Raw genomic sequence first — 17,461 nt, forward strand, 5'->3', positions numbered from 1 at the left:
AATACCTTATAGCCAGAACCTCCATCAGAAGCTAGCCATCAGACGCTAACCAGCTAATTAGCTACTAGCTATTTAGTCATTGTCAGCCACTGCTAGCGGGATTTACCCTTTGCACAGACACCAGCCGTTTTTGTTTTTGCCTGGATAATACTTGCCAGCCTGCCAGCATCGGACTGTTTTCTCCACTACAACGCCGGATTCCTGCCAAAAGCCCTGGACCTTTACTCCTGATCATCACAGCTAGCTAGTGACCCAGCCCCGAAGCTAGCCCTGAGCCAGACCCACCTCCCGGCCTACTCAGTGATCACCTCCTGGACCCTACCCCAACACGGATTGAATCCTCTACTCCACCGGATCCTTGCCGTAAGCTCCGGTCCTTTACATCGGATCATCGCTGCTACCGAGTGGCTATAGTGGATAACGCCCATGCCCGTAAGCTAGCACCAGTTAGCCGTGAGCCAGGTGCATCTCCCGGCTAGAAAACAAAATTACTACAACTACAATACCTCTTGCGCCATCTGGCCCAGATCCTTTGTCGACACGGCTCCCCGCAATACCACCATGACTGGTAAGCTATCCTCTGTGCCCTCAACCGGCCTTTGCCCGGACGTCGGAGCAGAAGCTACTACTAATCCCGGCCTGCTAACTTTAATCGCCGTGTCTCCCTCGTGCTAGCGCAACTACACCGCGGCTTCCCTGCTCCATCTATTGCTGTTCACTGGACCCTATGATCACTTGGCTACATAACTGATGCCTGCTGGACTGTTCATTAATCACGGTACTCTATTTTGTTTATTTTTGTTTATCGAACTCAGGCCCTGTGTGTAGCTAACCGACCCTCTCTGCCCATTCATCGCCATTTTACCTCAGTCTTAGCTGATTGCGGTGACTTCACCCAGCATAACTAGCGGGTCCGGAGATGCAACCTCTCTTATCATCACTCAGTGCCTAGGCTTACCTCCCTTGTACCCGCACCCCACCATACCCCTGTCTGTACATTATGCCCTAAACCTATTCTACCACGCCAAGAAATCTGCTCCTTTTATTCTCTGTCCCCAACGCACTAGACGACCAGTTTTGATAGCCTTTAGCCGTACCCTCATCCTACTCCTCCTCTGTTCCTCGGGTGATGTGGAGGTTAACCCAGGGCCTGCGTGTCCCCAGGCACTCTCATTTGTTGAAAAATCCTTGGTTTCATGCATGTTAACATCAGAAGCCTCCTCCCCAAGTTTGTTTTACTCACTGCTTTAGCACACTACGCCAACCCTGATGTCCTTGCCGTGTCTGAATCATGGCTTAGGAAGGTCACCAAAAATTCGGAGAATTCCATACCCAACTACAACATTTTCTGTCAAGATAGAACTGCCAAAGGGGGAGGAGTTGCAATCTACTCCAGAGATAGCCTACAAAGTTCCGTCATACTTTCCAGGTCTATGTCCAAACAGTTCGAGCGTCTAATTTTAAAAATGAATCTCTCCAGAAATAAGACTCTCACTGTTGCCGCCTGTTATAGAACCCCTCAGGTCCCAGCTGTGCCCTGGACATCATATGTGAATTGATTGTTCCAAATCTATCTTCAGAATTCGTTCTGTTAGGTGACCTAAACTGGGATATGCTTAACACCCCGGCAGTCCTACAATCTAAGCTAGATGCCTTCAATCTCACACAAATTATCAAGGAACCCACCAGGTACAACCCTAAATCCGTAAACATGGGCACCCTCATAGATATTATCAGCTATAGAGTAGCACCCTTTTTGACACTTCTGGCTCCAAAGTGATTAGCCACTGATTGGTCAGTCTCCTCCAATAGCTTCGTGAAGATGTACGTGAGGAGGAGGTGGTGTGGTGAAACATGCTTGCATGATGTATAACTTCGCTATAGACTTAAAGATTTGTGTTGGCTACCAAAGCTAATGCCTAGGCCTCAGCTCAATGGACCAATGCAGTCCATAGAGTCACGCTCCCTGGTTTGATACCTGGTGGATCACATACGGACGTGGGCATCCAATATGCCCTATATATATTGTACGGGTCATACTTTTGATGAAGTTAAACATTGAAATGCTAAAATGCATCAGAGATGGGTGCGTTTTTCACTTTCTAAACGTGGCACGGGGTTGTTCAATGACACACATGTACTGTATTTGTTTGAAATCTATCACTTGATGGTTTCATTTTAGAGAGACAAATAATCATGTTTTTTTTGCAAAATGCTATATACTGTAGACACTTCACTCTCAGAGAAACAACTAGTGCTGCTGGGTTTTACACAGTCAAATGAAACAAATAACAACATTTGTAATAAAGAACTGTACAAATAACACATTTGTGACATCAATATTTAAAGTGGAACTGACAGCATTTTAGCAGCATGAAACGTTATTCAAATCTGTTCATATACACCCCCAGGAAGAATACGATACTTTTAAAAACATTTTCTGACAAGCGAGAGCTTAAATATGGTCTTTTTCACGTTTTCATAAATTCTTAGAATGTTTGGGAATCATATATTCTAAAGCATTTGTGACAATTCTACAATTCTACAGCAGCCACAGAGTGGGAAAGGGGCCGTGCCTTTGGACAATTTAATAGACACTGCAGTAAATATAACCTAATAAAAAGTCTACGCAGACCCATGCGCCATAGCCAATCAGAGCTACAGTAGGCCTTTATAAAAAAAAACAAGCCATTTGCCACTCAGGCCTGCCATCATTCACTTTGAACTGGACTGTGTGTTTACAGGCAGTTGCAACAGCACTACTTTACATCCTTAGAACGCATTCGCCAAAAGCCACAAAATTCACCCGAATGGATTTCTGCAAATATGTCAATACCACAGGAGTCCTTTTAGATTTGGGAACTTTACAGTCCCATTGATCAAACAACAATGAAAAGGTAATCTCTCTCTCCCTCAGTTATGCACCTCAACAACAACAAGATCAACAACTAATGCTAGCCAGAGCAAGATGAGCTCAAATCTAACGAAGGAACATTAGATAAACCCTCTCAAACTTTTTCGCTAGCTGGCCGTCAAAATTGCTCTGATGAACGATGGGGAATTGTAACCTACTCGTCCTTCTGCAGCTTTCCTGACAAAAACCCAGAATTAAAATAATGATTGTGCCATTAAACAATACATAGGCAGCCACATATTACACATAGCAGAAAAAAATACTGATTCAAGATATCTTTCGTACATAAATGGTCTAGCCTAAATCAAAAATGGGCAGATTTAGCCTACATTTATAGTGAATTTGTTTTAGATTTCGAATAGCCTAGTAATAGGGTATTTTTTTGAAATGTCATCATTAATAGACTGACACATTACCTTTAATTAAAGAATATCTCTCCACCATGAGTTTCCATCTACTCCCCTCTCTCCTTCATTGCTTTCAACTCAATTCAAATCAATTCAAATGGACTTTATTGACTTGGGGAACATATGGTAACATTACCAAAGCAAGCGAAATAGATAATAAACAAAAGTGAAATAAACAATAACATTTTTACAGTAAACATCAAACCCACAAGTTTCAAAGGAATAGGCAGATTTAAAATGTCATATTATGGCTATGTCCAGTGTTATACTTATGTACAAAAGTAAATATGGGTTGTATTTACAATGGTGTTTGTTCTTCACTGGTTGCCCTTTCAGAGAGATGTCAACAGTTTCATTAAATATGTTTCTATTGATGTTCCCAAACAGATTTCACTTGGTTTCCCAAATTAAGCACTTGGTAGCAGCAGGAACACAGTTGGACAGCCCATGGCATTCAGAGTTTGAGTGGTATATCACCTGTGGTGCAGCGAAATGACCAGAACCGGAGTAGCCTACCCAACATGAGTGAAAAATGTTCCTGCGGAAAAGTGGCTTCCATTCACTATTCCAGTGTATATGGAGGACATGTATTTTTAGTCTTGCCCCTGTTCTTGCCTATTTGATAGCGGGCTATTCTAAATCAAAACGAATTTAATATATTCGTAATGACGAGATTAAATTGAGAATAGTCTGATGGGTGAAAATATGATCGCTTGGTGAGAGAACAGCCTGTGCAGCCTGAGGCAAGGAACAGAGTTCGTGTTTCATTTGAGCAGAACAGGTTCTGGCACTTCTCCGTTTTGGACTGTTTTGTTGGATCCGGTACCTCTCGTGACAAGAAAATTATTTTTAATTTTAGTTGCCTCTTTGTTAATTATCCTGCCCCCAACAAAAAAAAACGTAATGTGGAAAAGTAGATTTTCAGCCCTGGCCCGGGTTTCTGATTTGCGCAACATTGTAACCTATGTTTGAGACCAACGCGTGGCCATGGCTTTGTGAGAATTGCGCCAGTATCTCTCACATTACTAGAATGAGATTCACTTTCTATGTTCTTTCTCCCTGTCTGCTCTGGTAGACATGAGCCTGCAGCTCTCATCTCTCCAGCGTTGACCATCATTTATTTCCTTAGAGAACCATAGCCGTGCAAAGGGTTCTGAAGGAACTGCGGCACCCCTGATGAATTGGAATACATTTGCCAAAGTTATAGACTTACTGCTGTCTGTTCAGAAATAAATTAAATCATTCTGAATAGCCTACTACACCATGAAAAGGCCTATAATTTAGCAGCATAGGATCAATAGTTTTTTTGAAAATAGCCTCGCTGTGGATTGTAGCCCAATAACAAGGCATAGCCTACAATCGGGAACACATGGCAAATATGTCAGTGAAATAAAGGCCTTTCGCGATATTTAAAATACAATCGATTGCTCACCTGCCTGTAGTTTGTGAGTAAAACTAGTCCCAGTGACCGTGCGGACACACAGCTACACACATCTATGGCTATCTATCGACCCGTTTCTCGTGAAATAATCCTATGCTAACATTTGCCGGCTAGAGTAGGTATGTTTGAGGCGGCACATAACTCATTTGTTGTTGACAGTGACATAGTATGCTGTCTCACTGTACTTTAAACTTCAATTTGATCTAATTTAGTTTCTTAATCAAAGACAATCGCTGTTGAAAGCGCAGCATTTTGCTTTTTTTTAAATTATGACTAAGGCTTTGATTTCGCTGTTCCACTTATGCCAATCTATAGCCCACATGGTAGTTTGGCAACCTGTAGGCTATTTTGGATACTGTTACTAGCAAGTTAGACACCGATCCTGTCTACCGATATTTGTGTATATATAGATGCATTTTTCATTGGGGCTCTCCTTGATGTATAACGTTTTTTGAAATTGTATTTTTAAATGTTATTGATGGACATTTTGAAATACCGTGGTTTAGGTTGGCCTTAATTGGTGATGTTGCTCACTGATGGTCCTCAGTCACATTCACTTTATCTTGGACGCCACTACGACATTGGAGTCTAAAACTATCACTCTTCTCTTTTAATTTCACTCTTGTTAAATCGTTGCACTACCTGAAGAGTTTAGACCCATGGTTCGTGTGCTTAATTGTATATATCCAAAATGCTAGTTGTCCATTTGTATACTGTTATTTAATTGTGTCCACCTAAGGACGTTTGTAAAAATTTACCAAGACAGGGGATGACCCTTTTCATAGCCTACTGGTTCATTTAGAATGTTTCTCATTATCTCAGCCATGTGGCAGCACCTAAGTGAGCTTCACATTATGGCTATTGAACATTATGTTGGCATTATCCAAAGATTCTTGTGCTCTGTTTCTCTAAAGTTTTTGAAATGTATTATTCCGATTTGATTTATTCATGCTGCTCCTCTCTCTCAATCTCTCTTTTCCTTTTTCTTCCAGTCAGACTGGTGACATGGAACTCTTACGCATACGGAAATGGACACCTTTTTAAACAACTTGGATATTCCATCTATTGATATGGACATGAGTAAAGTTCTGGACAACCCTATGCACCTAGATGAGATAACCAAGGGTCTAAAGTTAAATGCAAAGTGGCAAGGCCCTGACGGATTCCCCATTCATGTTTATTAAAAAAAATCTCAGATCAACTCTCCCCCTTACTATCAGATATGTTCACCGACTCGTTATCACATGGCTCTCTCCGCCCGACGCTAACTCAAGCCTACATATCACTTATACCCAAGAAAGATCAAGATCCGGCGGAATGTAGTGGATATCAGCCCATTTCACTTTGAACGCCAATGTTAAACTATTAGCTAAGGTTCTAGCATGCCTGTTGGAACCCTGCCTTCAGGGTGTCATATCTGATGATCATCAAAGGGCAACAACTGTTTTCCAATGTACGCCGTCTTTTTGGGCATTACACTCGCTCCTGTCTCTCCAGACCCTAGAATTGTTGTTTCTCTTGATGCGGAGAAGGCTTTCGACCGGGAGGAGTTGGATTATTGAAGATTTTGTGAAGATTTTGTTTTGGGTCCAATTTCATCTCATGGATACGTCTCCTCTATTCTGCTCCTACGGCTAGCGTGCACACCAACTTTCAACATTCAAAAATACTTTCCCCTCTCCGGCGGGACCCGTCGCCCTATGTCCCCGCCCCTTTTTTGCAGATATGATAGAACCGCTTTACTTGGCCTTAAAATGATCATCATTCACGAGAATCCACTGAGCTGGTGAAGAACACAAGGTGTCACTACATGCAGATGATCCACTATTAGACATCACTAACCCTGTGAACTCTGTCGATAACATACGGCATATTTTAAACACATTTGGATCATTCTCAGGTTACAAATGGAACATTCAGAAAAGTTTGTGTTTTTACCTAGGTTTCTATATGTTTTTGATTGTCTTCTGATCTTTCTGCCAAAATCATTGTTTACCAAGTTGGATAGGCTCATCAGTCATTTTATCTGGGAAGGCAAATAACCTAGGATACGTAGAGCAATATTTAAAAGAAGGAGACAAGATGGAGGATTGGCACTTCTAAATGTACTTTTTTATTATCTGGAAGCCAATATTCAAAAGATTATGGTCTGGTGTAATGCTCCAGGTACCAACTGGTGCTCATTAGAAGCACACTCCTGCCAATCATCCTCCCTTTCTGCTCTTACTTGTGCTCCTTGTGTCCTTCAAAGTATACTGTATTTTGTCAACATTGTAGACCTATCTGAAACAACCACCTATTTTTACCTTCCAAACTCGACCAGGCTTTTGTTTTGTGGCGAGAGAGAGGTTTGGTATGTTTCAAAGATGTATTTTTAGATGGGAAGTTTGCCAGTTTTAATGATCTCATTATTTTCAAGGCCGCAACTTTGTTCGCTTTCATTTTCCCACCTTTCCTCAACTACCTCCCAAGACATTGCTAGTAGATATTTCTAGATTATATGACATTATGCTTTCCCCTGAACCCTCTCCAATAAACAAAATCAAGACAAACGGGTAGTGAACTTGAACTGATGGGAGGAGGCCCTTCGTAGGGTTAACTCCACATCCTCATGTGCTCGATTGAGTTGAATTCAGTTCAAGGTCTTGCACAGAATTCACTACGCCAAAGAATAACATACAAAATGTCTCCCTGACACAAATGACACGTGATAGATGTTCAATCACTTCGGTGATTATGTTTTATTCATGTTCTAAGCTTTCTGTGGCCATCCTTTTTTAATACTCTCTCTAAAATTCTGGATATCGACCTGCAGCCTTGTCCTTTGATAGCTATTGGAGTTCTGTCATTGTTTCCTAGTCTCACTAAAAGTAATGCAAATGCTGTAGTGTTTGCTTCCCTCATAGCCCGCCGGAAGATCTTGCTTAATTGCAAATCCTCCAAACCTCCCACTGTATCAGCCTGGTTGAAAGATCTCATGTCTTTTATATACTTTTTTTATACACCATTTTTAAATACTTTGAGAGGTTGTACTGATGACTTTAAATTTAATTTTTTGAACAGTTGCCTTCTATTGATCAGGGGTAAGAATTTTGGCCACAAAAAGAGGGTGTGGGAGGGAAGGGACAATATGTTGTGATATTTTAATTGTATTTTTGTGTATATGTATGTATGTACAGTTGAAGTCGGAAGATGACATACACTTCGGTTGGAGTCATTGAAAATAGTTTTTCAACCACTCCACACATTTCTTGTTAACAAACTATAGTTTTGGCAAGTCGGTAAGAACATCTACTTTGTGCATTACACAAGTAATTTTTCCAACAATAGTTTACAGACAGATTTTTAAAAACGTATAACTCAATGTATCACAATTCCGGTGGGTCAGAAGTTTACATACACTAAGTTGACTGTGCCTTTAAACAGCTTGGAAAATTCAGAAAATGATGTCATGACTTTAGAAGCTTCTGGTAGGCGTAATTGACATCATTTGAGTCAATTGGAGGTGTACCTGTGGATGTATTTCAAGGCCTACCTTCAAACTCATGCCTCTTTGCTGACATCATGGGAAAATCAAAAGAAATCAGCCAAGACCTCAGAAAAACAATTGTAGACCTCCACAAGTCTGGTTCATCCTTGGGAGCAATTTCCAAACGCCTGAAGGTACCACATTCATGTGTACAAACAAAGATCATACTTTTTGAGAAATGTCCTCTGGTCTGATGAAATAAAAATATACCTTTTTGGCCATAATGACCATCGTTATGTTTGGAGGAAAATTGGGGAGGCTTGCAAGCTGAAGAACACCATCCCAACCGTGAAGCACGGGGGTGGCAGCATCATGTTGTGTGGGTGCTTTGCTGCAGGAGGGACTGGTGCACTTCACAAAATAGATGGCATCATGAGGTTGGGAAAATTATGTGGATATATTGAAGCAACATCTCAAGACATCAGTCAGGAAGTTAAAGCTTGGTCGCAAATGGGTCTTCCAAATGGACAATGACCCCAAGCATACTTCCAAAGGACAACAAAGTCAAGGTATTGGAGTGGCCATCACAAAGCCCTGACCTCAATCCTAATGAACCCAGGCATACTTCCAAAGTTGTGGCAAAATGGCTTAAGGACAACAAAGTCAAGGTATTGGAGTGGCCATCACAAAGCCGGAACTGAAAAAGCGTGTGCGAGCAAGGAGGCCTAGCAACCTGATTCAGTTACACCAGCTCTGTCAGGAGGAATGGGCCAAAATTCACCCAACTTATTGTGGGAAGCTTGTGGAAGGCTACACAAAATGTTTGACCCAAATTAAACAATTTAAAGGCAATGTTACCAAATAATAATTGAGTGTTTCTCAACTTCTGACCCACTGGGAATGTGAGGAAAGAAATACAAGCTGAAATAAATCATTTTTACTCAGATTAAATGTCAGGAACTGTGAAAAACTGATTTTAAATGTATTTGGCTGTATGTGTACATATGTGCATATAAATGTATATATATATATTTTTTTTTTTTACATGTATTTAATTATGTATATATACGCTGCTTTTGATGTTAAGGGAAGGGAGGTGTTTCGATAGGTACAGGGGGATAAAAGGATGTACCTGTTACATTTGTAATTTTGTATTTCTTTATATGTCCAACAAACAAACAACAAATATCAAAAAGAATCCAGCTCTACACAGCAGCGATGCATACCCATGGGCAGCAGTGGGGCCACCCACACAACCTGGCACTTGGGCAGATTGCCCACACGATGAATGCTGCTGACGTCCGCCTGGATGATCCAAAGGGTCTCCGCAGATTCTCCATCCTTGCCACGGCGAATGGTGAGTGTCCGGATCTCACAGACCTAGCGAATTGGCTCCAGATCGAGGCAGAGTGTGAGGGCAGGGCACAAGCGAACCAGAGAGAGGTGTGAGCGTTTGCCCACAGAAGAGATGGGGCACTAACGCTCTCCACGGAACCGACCAGAGTCCACCCTGGGGAAAGCCAGCCTCGCCACTTCGACATAAGTTTAAGGACTAGCTCCAGCCCTACTCTACGTACTCCTAGACGAGGAGGAGCGCTGCACCAGATGTGACCGATAGCACTCAGCAGAGAAGTGCAGCCTCAAAAAACTCTGCAACATCCGTGAGGGACGCCACCTCCACGTCCTTCACAAGATCTAAAGTCAAGGAGACCATAACCAGTCTCCTTGTCACAGCCCCCAAGAGCACAGCGCGAATGGGACGGCTAAGCGGCAATGGGCAACTGCTCCTCAAGGTTGCCAACTGGTCCCACCCGTCTCATCACAGCCAAAATCGCAGGAGGCAGTGCTCCGTAACCCTAGGAGCACTGGAATGCAGCTGGCTAAAGACCTTGCACCTTGCAGACCAGGAGTACACAAGCCAAAGCAAGACGGCCACATGATCAAGACCAAGCCTGAGAACTACAAGGTACCTAGTCTAAGGAACATCAATCGGATCGTAGCCACACCACTGGTCTGATTTAATAGGGGTCAGCCAGCCCATACCATAAAATGTTTAAAATATGTCCTTTTATTTATTTGTACCTTTTATTTAACTAGGCAAGTCAGTTAAGAACAAATTCTTGTTTACAATGACGGCCTACATACAAACAGATACGGTATATTTAGTTACAGTCTTGCTATCTTTAGCTCAGAGCATGTGATCTACTGTAGCACTGGTGCAACATGGCCATACACAGACACTTATAAGGCTTCTTTTATGGACGCATCTGGAGGAATGTTTGAGCCTTGTGGTAAATCAATGTGATTTTAAATGACCGTCCTGATAATAGGATTTATTCATACAACTCATTTCTTTACTTTTCATTCGAGAAACGCTGTGTCGTGATGATAGGGAGGTCATTGACACACTGTGTGTAGGCCAGGCGAAACCAAATCTACATTTTAAATCCAGGCTGCAACACAACAAAAAGTCAAGCGGTGTCAATACTTTTTGAACTTGGACTCAAAGGACCATTCAGTCACTGTCCCAATAGTTTTGGAGAATTGCATTGAATTGATTGCTTTTGAAGGCAGTGTTCCCAGTGTTCCCAATATGATGTCACTCTTTCAAGACATACGAAAGAGTGACATCATATTGAAGGCAGAACACTGCCTTCAAAAGCAATCAATCCAATGCATTTTTCCAAAACTATTGGGACAGTGACTGAATGGTCCTTTGAGTCCAAGTTCTTTTAATTTGCAGGGGCAGCTGTTAAAACCCCTCTCCCCCTCAGCTCGAGTTGATTACATTTATGGCCAGTCTGCTGCGTGAGAAAGGGCTCTCTCTGCCTTGGAGGTGTGAAGTGTCTGTTTACAGGTCACGCCTCTGACCTCTCAAGGGACCTTCCACCCACTAATCAGCCCCCCTTGACCTTGCCCACCTTGGCCTTGAGCCAATAGGAACTTTAGGCCGGGACTGATGTAATAGTCAGCCCATATCATACAATTATTTAAAATATGTACATAGAAACAGATACGGTAGATTTAGTTACCGTCTTGCTATCTTTAGCTAAGAGCATGTGATCTGGTGCAACATGGCCATACACAGACACTTCGATGGCGTCTTTTATGGCCGCATCTGGAGGACGATTAAGCCTTGTGGTAAATCAATGGGATTTCAAACGACAGTCCTGGTGATAGGATTTATGAATCCTACATTGGGGAGGCAGACATCTCTCCTGGTCTGTTGCCCTAACGACAACAAAATGTGCCACTGTCCCAATGCCTTTGGAGCTCACTGTGAGTTGCCATGGAGAGAGCCTTGGCAGAAACAAGAGAGATAAGGAGGTCAAGTGTAAACCTAGAATGGGGAGTCCCTTGACTTATTCCACATTTTGTTGTGTTACAGCCTGAATTCAAAATTGATTCAATATTTTTTTCCCCTCAGCCGTCGACACACAATACCCCATAATGAGAAAGTGAAAACAGATTCTTAGATTTTTTAGAAAATGTATAGACATTTTTTTTTTAAAGAAATATCTAATTTACATAAGTATTCACACCCCTGAGTCAATACTTTGTAGAAGCACCCTTGGCAGCGATGACAAGAGTGTGTCTTTCTGGGACTATTTAATTGCTTTCCACAACTGGATTGTGCAACAATCATTCATCAAGCTCTGTCAAATTGGTTGTTGATCATTGCTAGACAACCATTTTCAGGTCTTGCCATAGTTTTTCAAGTATATTTATGTCAAAATTGTAACTCAGCCACTCAGGAACATTCACTGTCTTCTTGGTTAGCAATTCCAGTGTAGCTTTGCCCATGTGTTTAAGGTTATTGTCCTTGAAAGGTGAATTCATCTCCCAGTGTCTGGTGCAAAGCAGTCTGAACCAAGGTTCCCTCTAGGATTTTGCCTCTGCTTAACTCCATTCTCTTTATTTTTTTATGCTGAAAAACTTCCCAATCCTTAACGATTACAAGCATACCCATAACACGATGTAGCCACCACTATGCTTGAAAATATGGAGAGTGGTACTCAGTAATGTGTTCTATTGGATTTGCCCCAAACAAAAGACTTTGTATTCAGGACAGAATGTTTTTTGCAGTATTACTTTAGTGTCTTGTTTCAAACAGGATGTATGTTTTGGAATATTTGTTAGTCTGTAGAGGATTCCTTCTTTTCACTCTGTCCATTAGGTTAGTATTGTGGAATAACTACAATGTTGTTGATTCGTCTTAATTTTTCTCCTATCACAGCCGTTAAACTCTGTAATTGAGCAGTTTCCTTCCTTTTCAGCAACTGAATTAGGAACGATGACTGCATCTTTGTAGTGACTGTGTGCGTTGATACTCCAGCCAAAGTTAATAACGTCACCGTGCTCAAAGAGATATTCAATGTCTGCTTTTTTCACATTTTTACCCATCTACCAATAGGTGCCCTTCTTTGCGAGGCATTGGAAAACCTCCCTGGTCTTTGTGGTTGAATCTGTGTTTGAAATTCACTGCTCGACTGAGGGACCTTACATATAATTGTATTTGCAGGGCACAGAGATGAGGTAGTCATTCAAAATCATGTTAAACACGTATTGCACACAGAGTGAGTCCAAGCAACTTATTAAGTAAATTTTTTCCTGAACTTATTTAGATTTGCCATTTCCCAAGACATTTGAGCATTTCCTTTTTTAATAATTATGACATTATGGGATATTGTGTGTAGGCCAGCGAAACAAAATCAACATTTGAATCAATTTTAAATCCTGGCAGTAAACACAACAAAAAGTCAAGCGGTGTCAACACTTTTTAAAGGCACTGTATGTCTTGAAAGAGTGACATCATATCGAGAGAATGCCTTCAAAAGCAATCAATTCAATGCAATGCAATATGGCCCAAAAATGTAATAGTGGCAAGAGGTGGAATAACGATGTTTTTAGAGTGCCAACCTTTTTCTTTTTATGGTTTCAGGAAGTGCATTGCACAAGCCATGTTGAGGAAAACAAAATAAAGATGTACAGGAAACATGAGAGAGGATGATGAAGAGTTCATTTTGCTGCCATGATGTTTTGCAAAGATGAAAGGAATTGTGGCCAACAAACTGTCATCTCTACATTTAATTTGACATTTTAGCAGGAGCTATTATCCAGAGGGTTAAGTGCCTTGCAGAAGGGCATGTCAACAGATTTGTCACATAGTTGGCTCAGGGATTCAACCCAGCAACCTTTCGATTACTGGCCCTATGCTCTTAACCACTAGGCTACCTGCAACCCTTTGCTCTCTCCCTATCTCTCTCTGCTTACATTGAAAGCAGACCTGTCAAGTTTTTGAGAGAGGAGAAGGGAAAGAGTGGGATGAGAAACTAAGGGTTGGACTATATTTTTTTGGAAAAAGTACAGATGTAGGATCTTAATTTGAGCCAGTTTCCTACAGCAGGAAAATAATCCTGCAGCAACAGGAAAAACATGTATTATTATATTGATTGTAATTAATGGACAGTTTTGTCGGGGTTGATACATTTTCACGGGGGACATTTCTGACATTTCTAAGTGGATATTACTAACTTCAGAAGCCTTTTTAAACCTCAAATACATTACAAGATCCTACATCTGCAGAGACAGAAGGAGGATTAGATCATGATTTATAGCAAATTATATTGCAAGTTGGATACGATAAAACCTTATATGCCGGCGTGATATCATATTAATGTGGGTAGAGTAATGTAGATGAGGAAAAAGGTTAGAGGTGAAGTCGGGATATTTTTAACTGGGAGAAGGGGGAAGAGAGAGATCAGTGATAAAAAGAAAGAAATGGTCTTGTGGTTACCTAATAATGGAACGACACAGAAATGCAAGACCCCCCCCAAGGCATTGATAAGTAGTTTGAAGGACAAGAGGGGTAAAATATACACAGAGTAGATTATTCTGTATCCTGAGTAGCTAAAGTGACAGGCAGAAAAGCTGCCCCGATGTATGTCAATTGTTTATGAATGATTATAAACTGCATAAATACTTGGTGCAAATTGGTATTTCCTGTTTTTATTTTTAACTCTTTATGGCAGAAGTTTGTTATTAAACTGTAAGGTATTTGCACATTTTCAGAGTATTTTCATACTGAAATAAACTGTTTGTATCTGTCCTTCCAAATGATATTATATTTAGAGTTGTTTTTTCTTCTGGTAAGCCTAATGTACAGGAACCCGTCAATCAGGGAGGGTGGTGGTTATTTGAGCTGTGCAGTCAAAGGTTAGCGGTTGAGTGAGGACGGAGCCAAGAAAGGTCTAAGATGGTGGCGGGGGTTCAGACGTGGCAAGGGGATATCATATCTATCTTAAGGCCCAACCACCGGTAAATTCAGGGTGAAAAAGGATGGGTCTGGGAGAACGAGAGTAGATGGAAGGAGGTGAAAGTTTATGGGTGTTACAGTGGTCACCGTTTCATAGGTGACAGACGGTAGGACAGGAGTCTAGAAATCTTGGAAATGTGGTAATAGGCCTTCACAAAGGTAAGGAGCTGTGGGAGCTTCAAAACTTAGTAGTGCTTAATGTGTATTACATTTCAAGACTTCATAGACTGTCATTGAAGACTCACACCGTGTAAAAACAGACAGCGCTTACGTGTCAAAGAAATATAGAGATTTTCTGTCAGAGGAAAAAAGTGGGCGAGCAGCGACGACAGAAAGACAAGGCCAATCGCCCTGTCTTGAAATCAACGTGGTGTCTTTAAAACTCATCTCCCTCTCACATTCGGGTTTTCTAGTCCCTCTCTCAGGTTACCGTCAGCGTTGTGATTTACGGTAACACTTGGTCAACGTGGATGTTAAAACGGAGGACAGTTCGCTCCTCAGAGGAGAGGAAGCCAACCATATATTGAAATCTGCCATAGACACACATCACTAAATATAGTGCTTGAAGTTTTATGACACGATTGAAGTCATGACATACCCAAACGTTATTGCGTTACTAAGTGTCAGTCTGACTTTGATAGGTAGGAAAAGTTGGGATTCAAACGACATGATGCTACCAAGCTTATTTTCGTTATGTTGTCATCAGCTAAATGACATTATCATAAACAACAGTATATTTCCCAACTTTCCGACAGTCCTGCCAAGTAACCAGGAAATGAAATCTTCCAAGACAGGCATTATTCCCAAAGTGTGCCTTCCCTCTCATGCATTTGTGTATAAATCAAAGGTCTGGAGCGAAACCAGCTAGCAAACGTGGAACAAAAAAAAATGAAAGTAAAAAATGAAAGAATTTCTTCTTTTTTTTCTTGAAAGATAATGTTTTTGTGTTTTTCAGGACAGGTGCAGAAAATGTGTGAATATCGGTGAGGTATATGCTTTTGTATGAGCTGTAATATTTGGAAAAAACTAAGGAGCGATTAAAATAAACATACTTCTGGACACGTAACTAGTAGCCTGAATTGACATAAGTGTTATGGCCACATATCAGATAGTAAATTATAGACTAGATAGTGTTGCAATCCATTGGTTGTGATGTCAGCTCAATTTGTTACATTTCTAAGTCTCATACAAATACAATTTCCGGGTTTGTCATGGTATCAATATATCAGAGCTTATAGTCAACATTTTGTATGTTTTTGTAGATTTTTTACCTTTTGAGGGGGCATATCTGTATGAAATCACAGAATGCGCCTTACACAGAACTGTACTATTCATAATTATTTAAAACATTTTTTTACAAAACTTCCCCTGATACTGTACAATTTAATTGATAAAACTTAACGGCTGCTGAGTTTTCCATAGTAAAGCCATCACGTATGATCATTTATTTCCCATGTGCAAGAGCCTGCACTTTTTGTACACTTGTACACATCATCAGTTTCCTAGGGCATATGTAAGCTACACATCGCTTATGACTGCATCACCTGATTAGCTCATCTGATTCTGAACACATGCATTTGGTCACCCTACAGTGTCACACACCAATAGTAATTATCTGGATCAAGTTCAAGCTGTGCTGCAGTGACGAAACTGAGAGGGCAGTGAGGTTAGACCCCCTGTGTGTGTAGTAATTTCTCTCAGACAAACTAGTCCCTCAAACCACTTCCCTTGCACCTGCCATCTGTTCCTCTCTCCCATCTTCTGACATGACATACAGTATGTGCTAAGCTCTACCTCTACCAATTTTTTGGTCCTCTCCAACCTAAGATATGCAGTACATTTTCACATCAGGTTGTTGCTATCTGGAACCAAATTCCATGCAGTCTGGTTTAAGAAATGTACTGTAGCTTACTAACATTATTATAAATTACATCAGTGTGCACTGTTTGGAAATTGCTCTGGCATTGAATGTATTTTCATTCATATTCAGTGCCGTACACAGTCATATTAGCTATGCATTTGCTCAAAACAATCACTCTAGAAAATGTATAGTAAATTGACAACTCAATTTGCTAAATTCATGAAAAGACAACAATTATGACGGTCAAATAAAGCATTTCTGTGAGGAATTTGGAGACACATCCCACTCCTTTCTCCATATTTGGACAGAGTTCGCTATGAAGTAGTCTTCACTAACAGTAAAGTAACTCTATGGACATTGACGGAAATACATATCAGAATGCATGTTCAACACTGCAACAATATGTCTACAGTACGCCACTTTTGCAGAACAAATGAACAATTATCTAAATATCTAACAACTATGTAAAAAAAAAAAATTGCATTTGACAATTTAGCGCTTTACACCCTCACATCTGAGATATGCACCCTCTAACAGAAACACTTTCCACATACTGACTCAAATGAATGATCCATCAGGTGCATACCTGCATCATCGGCGGCTTCAGGCATGACTATCCCAGTGGCTATCCCAGTGCCTTCTCGTCTCGGGCTGGAAGTCTGAGGGCTTGCTGTGCTTATTCCTTTTATTTCTCTGCCTCTCTCTCTCTCTCTCCCTCTCTCTCTCTTTTTTTTATTTTATTCAAAGCTCTCCTGGCACTTAAGTCACCCACCCACCAGGGAGGAAGGTAGGGAGAGAGGGAGAGGGGGAGAGAGAGAGAAAGGGAGAGGCTGTCACTTGAAACCAATGAGGATTCCAAGGAAACGACGTGAGAGGCAAGAGTGATAAGGTGGGGGAGACAAGAGAGGGTGAGAAGGTGGAGTGGTGAAAGGGGTTTATTTTACCAAGGGATCGGTCGACGTATTAAACTTGTGGAATACTTGTCATGTTAGAGGGAAACTATGCTGTGAGCGTAGCAACATCTGCTACTTTTCTAGCACTTTGTCTTGCACC

General features: G+C 41.1%; 1 protein-coding gene across 4 annotated transcripts in view; it reads right to left on the bottom strand.

Annotated features, from left to right (window-relative positions):
• Positions 1-17,111, bottom strand: part of LOC109865504 (myosin-binding protein C, fast-type) — a 48,949-nt gene extending 31,838 nt beyond the window's left edge. For 2 of the 4 annotated variants that reach the window (XM_031799365.1, XM_031799362.1), the window contains exon 1: positions 16,995-17,111. In XM_031799365.1, the coding sequence (XP_031655225.1) occupies positions 16,995-17,019 (25 nt within the window). In that variant the 5' untranslated portion in view covers positions 17,020-17,111. The remainder of the gene's footprint in view (positions 1-16,994) is intronic. The other 2 variants (XM_031799363.1, XM_031799361.1) reach the window with 1 other exon arrangement.
• Positions 17,112-17,461: the final 350 nt, after the last annotated feature.

The sequence above is a fragment of the Oncorhynchus kisutch genome, linkage group LG20, assembly GCF_002021735.2.
Source record: "Oncorhynchus kisutch isolate 150728-3 linkage group LG20, Okis_V2, whole genome shotgun sequence".
NCBI lineage: Eukaryota > Metazoa > Chordata > Actinopteri > Salmoniformes > Salmonidae > Oncorhynchus > Oncorhynchus kisutch.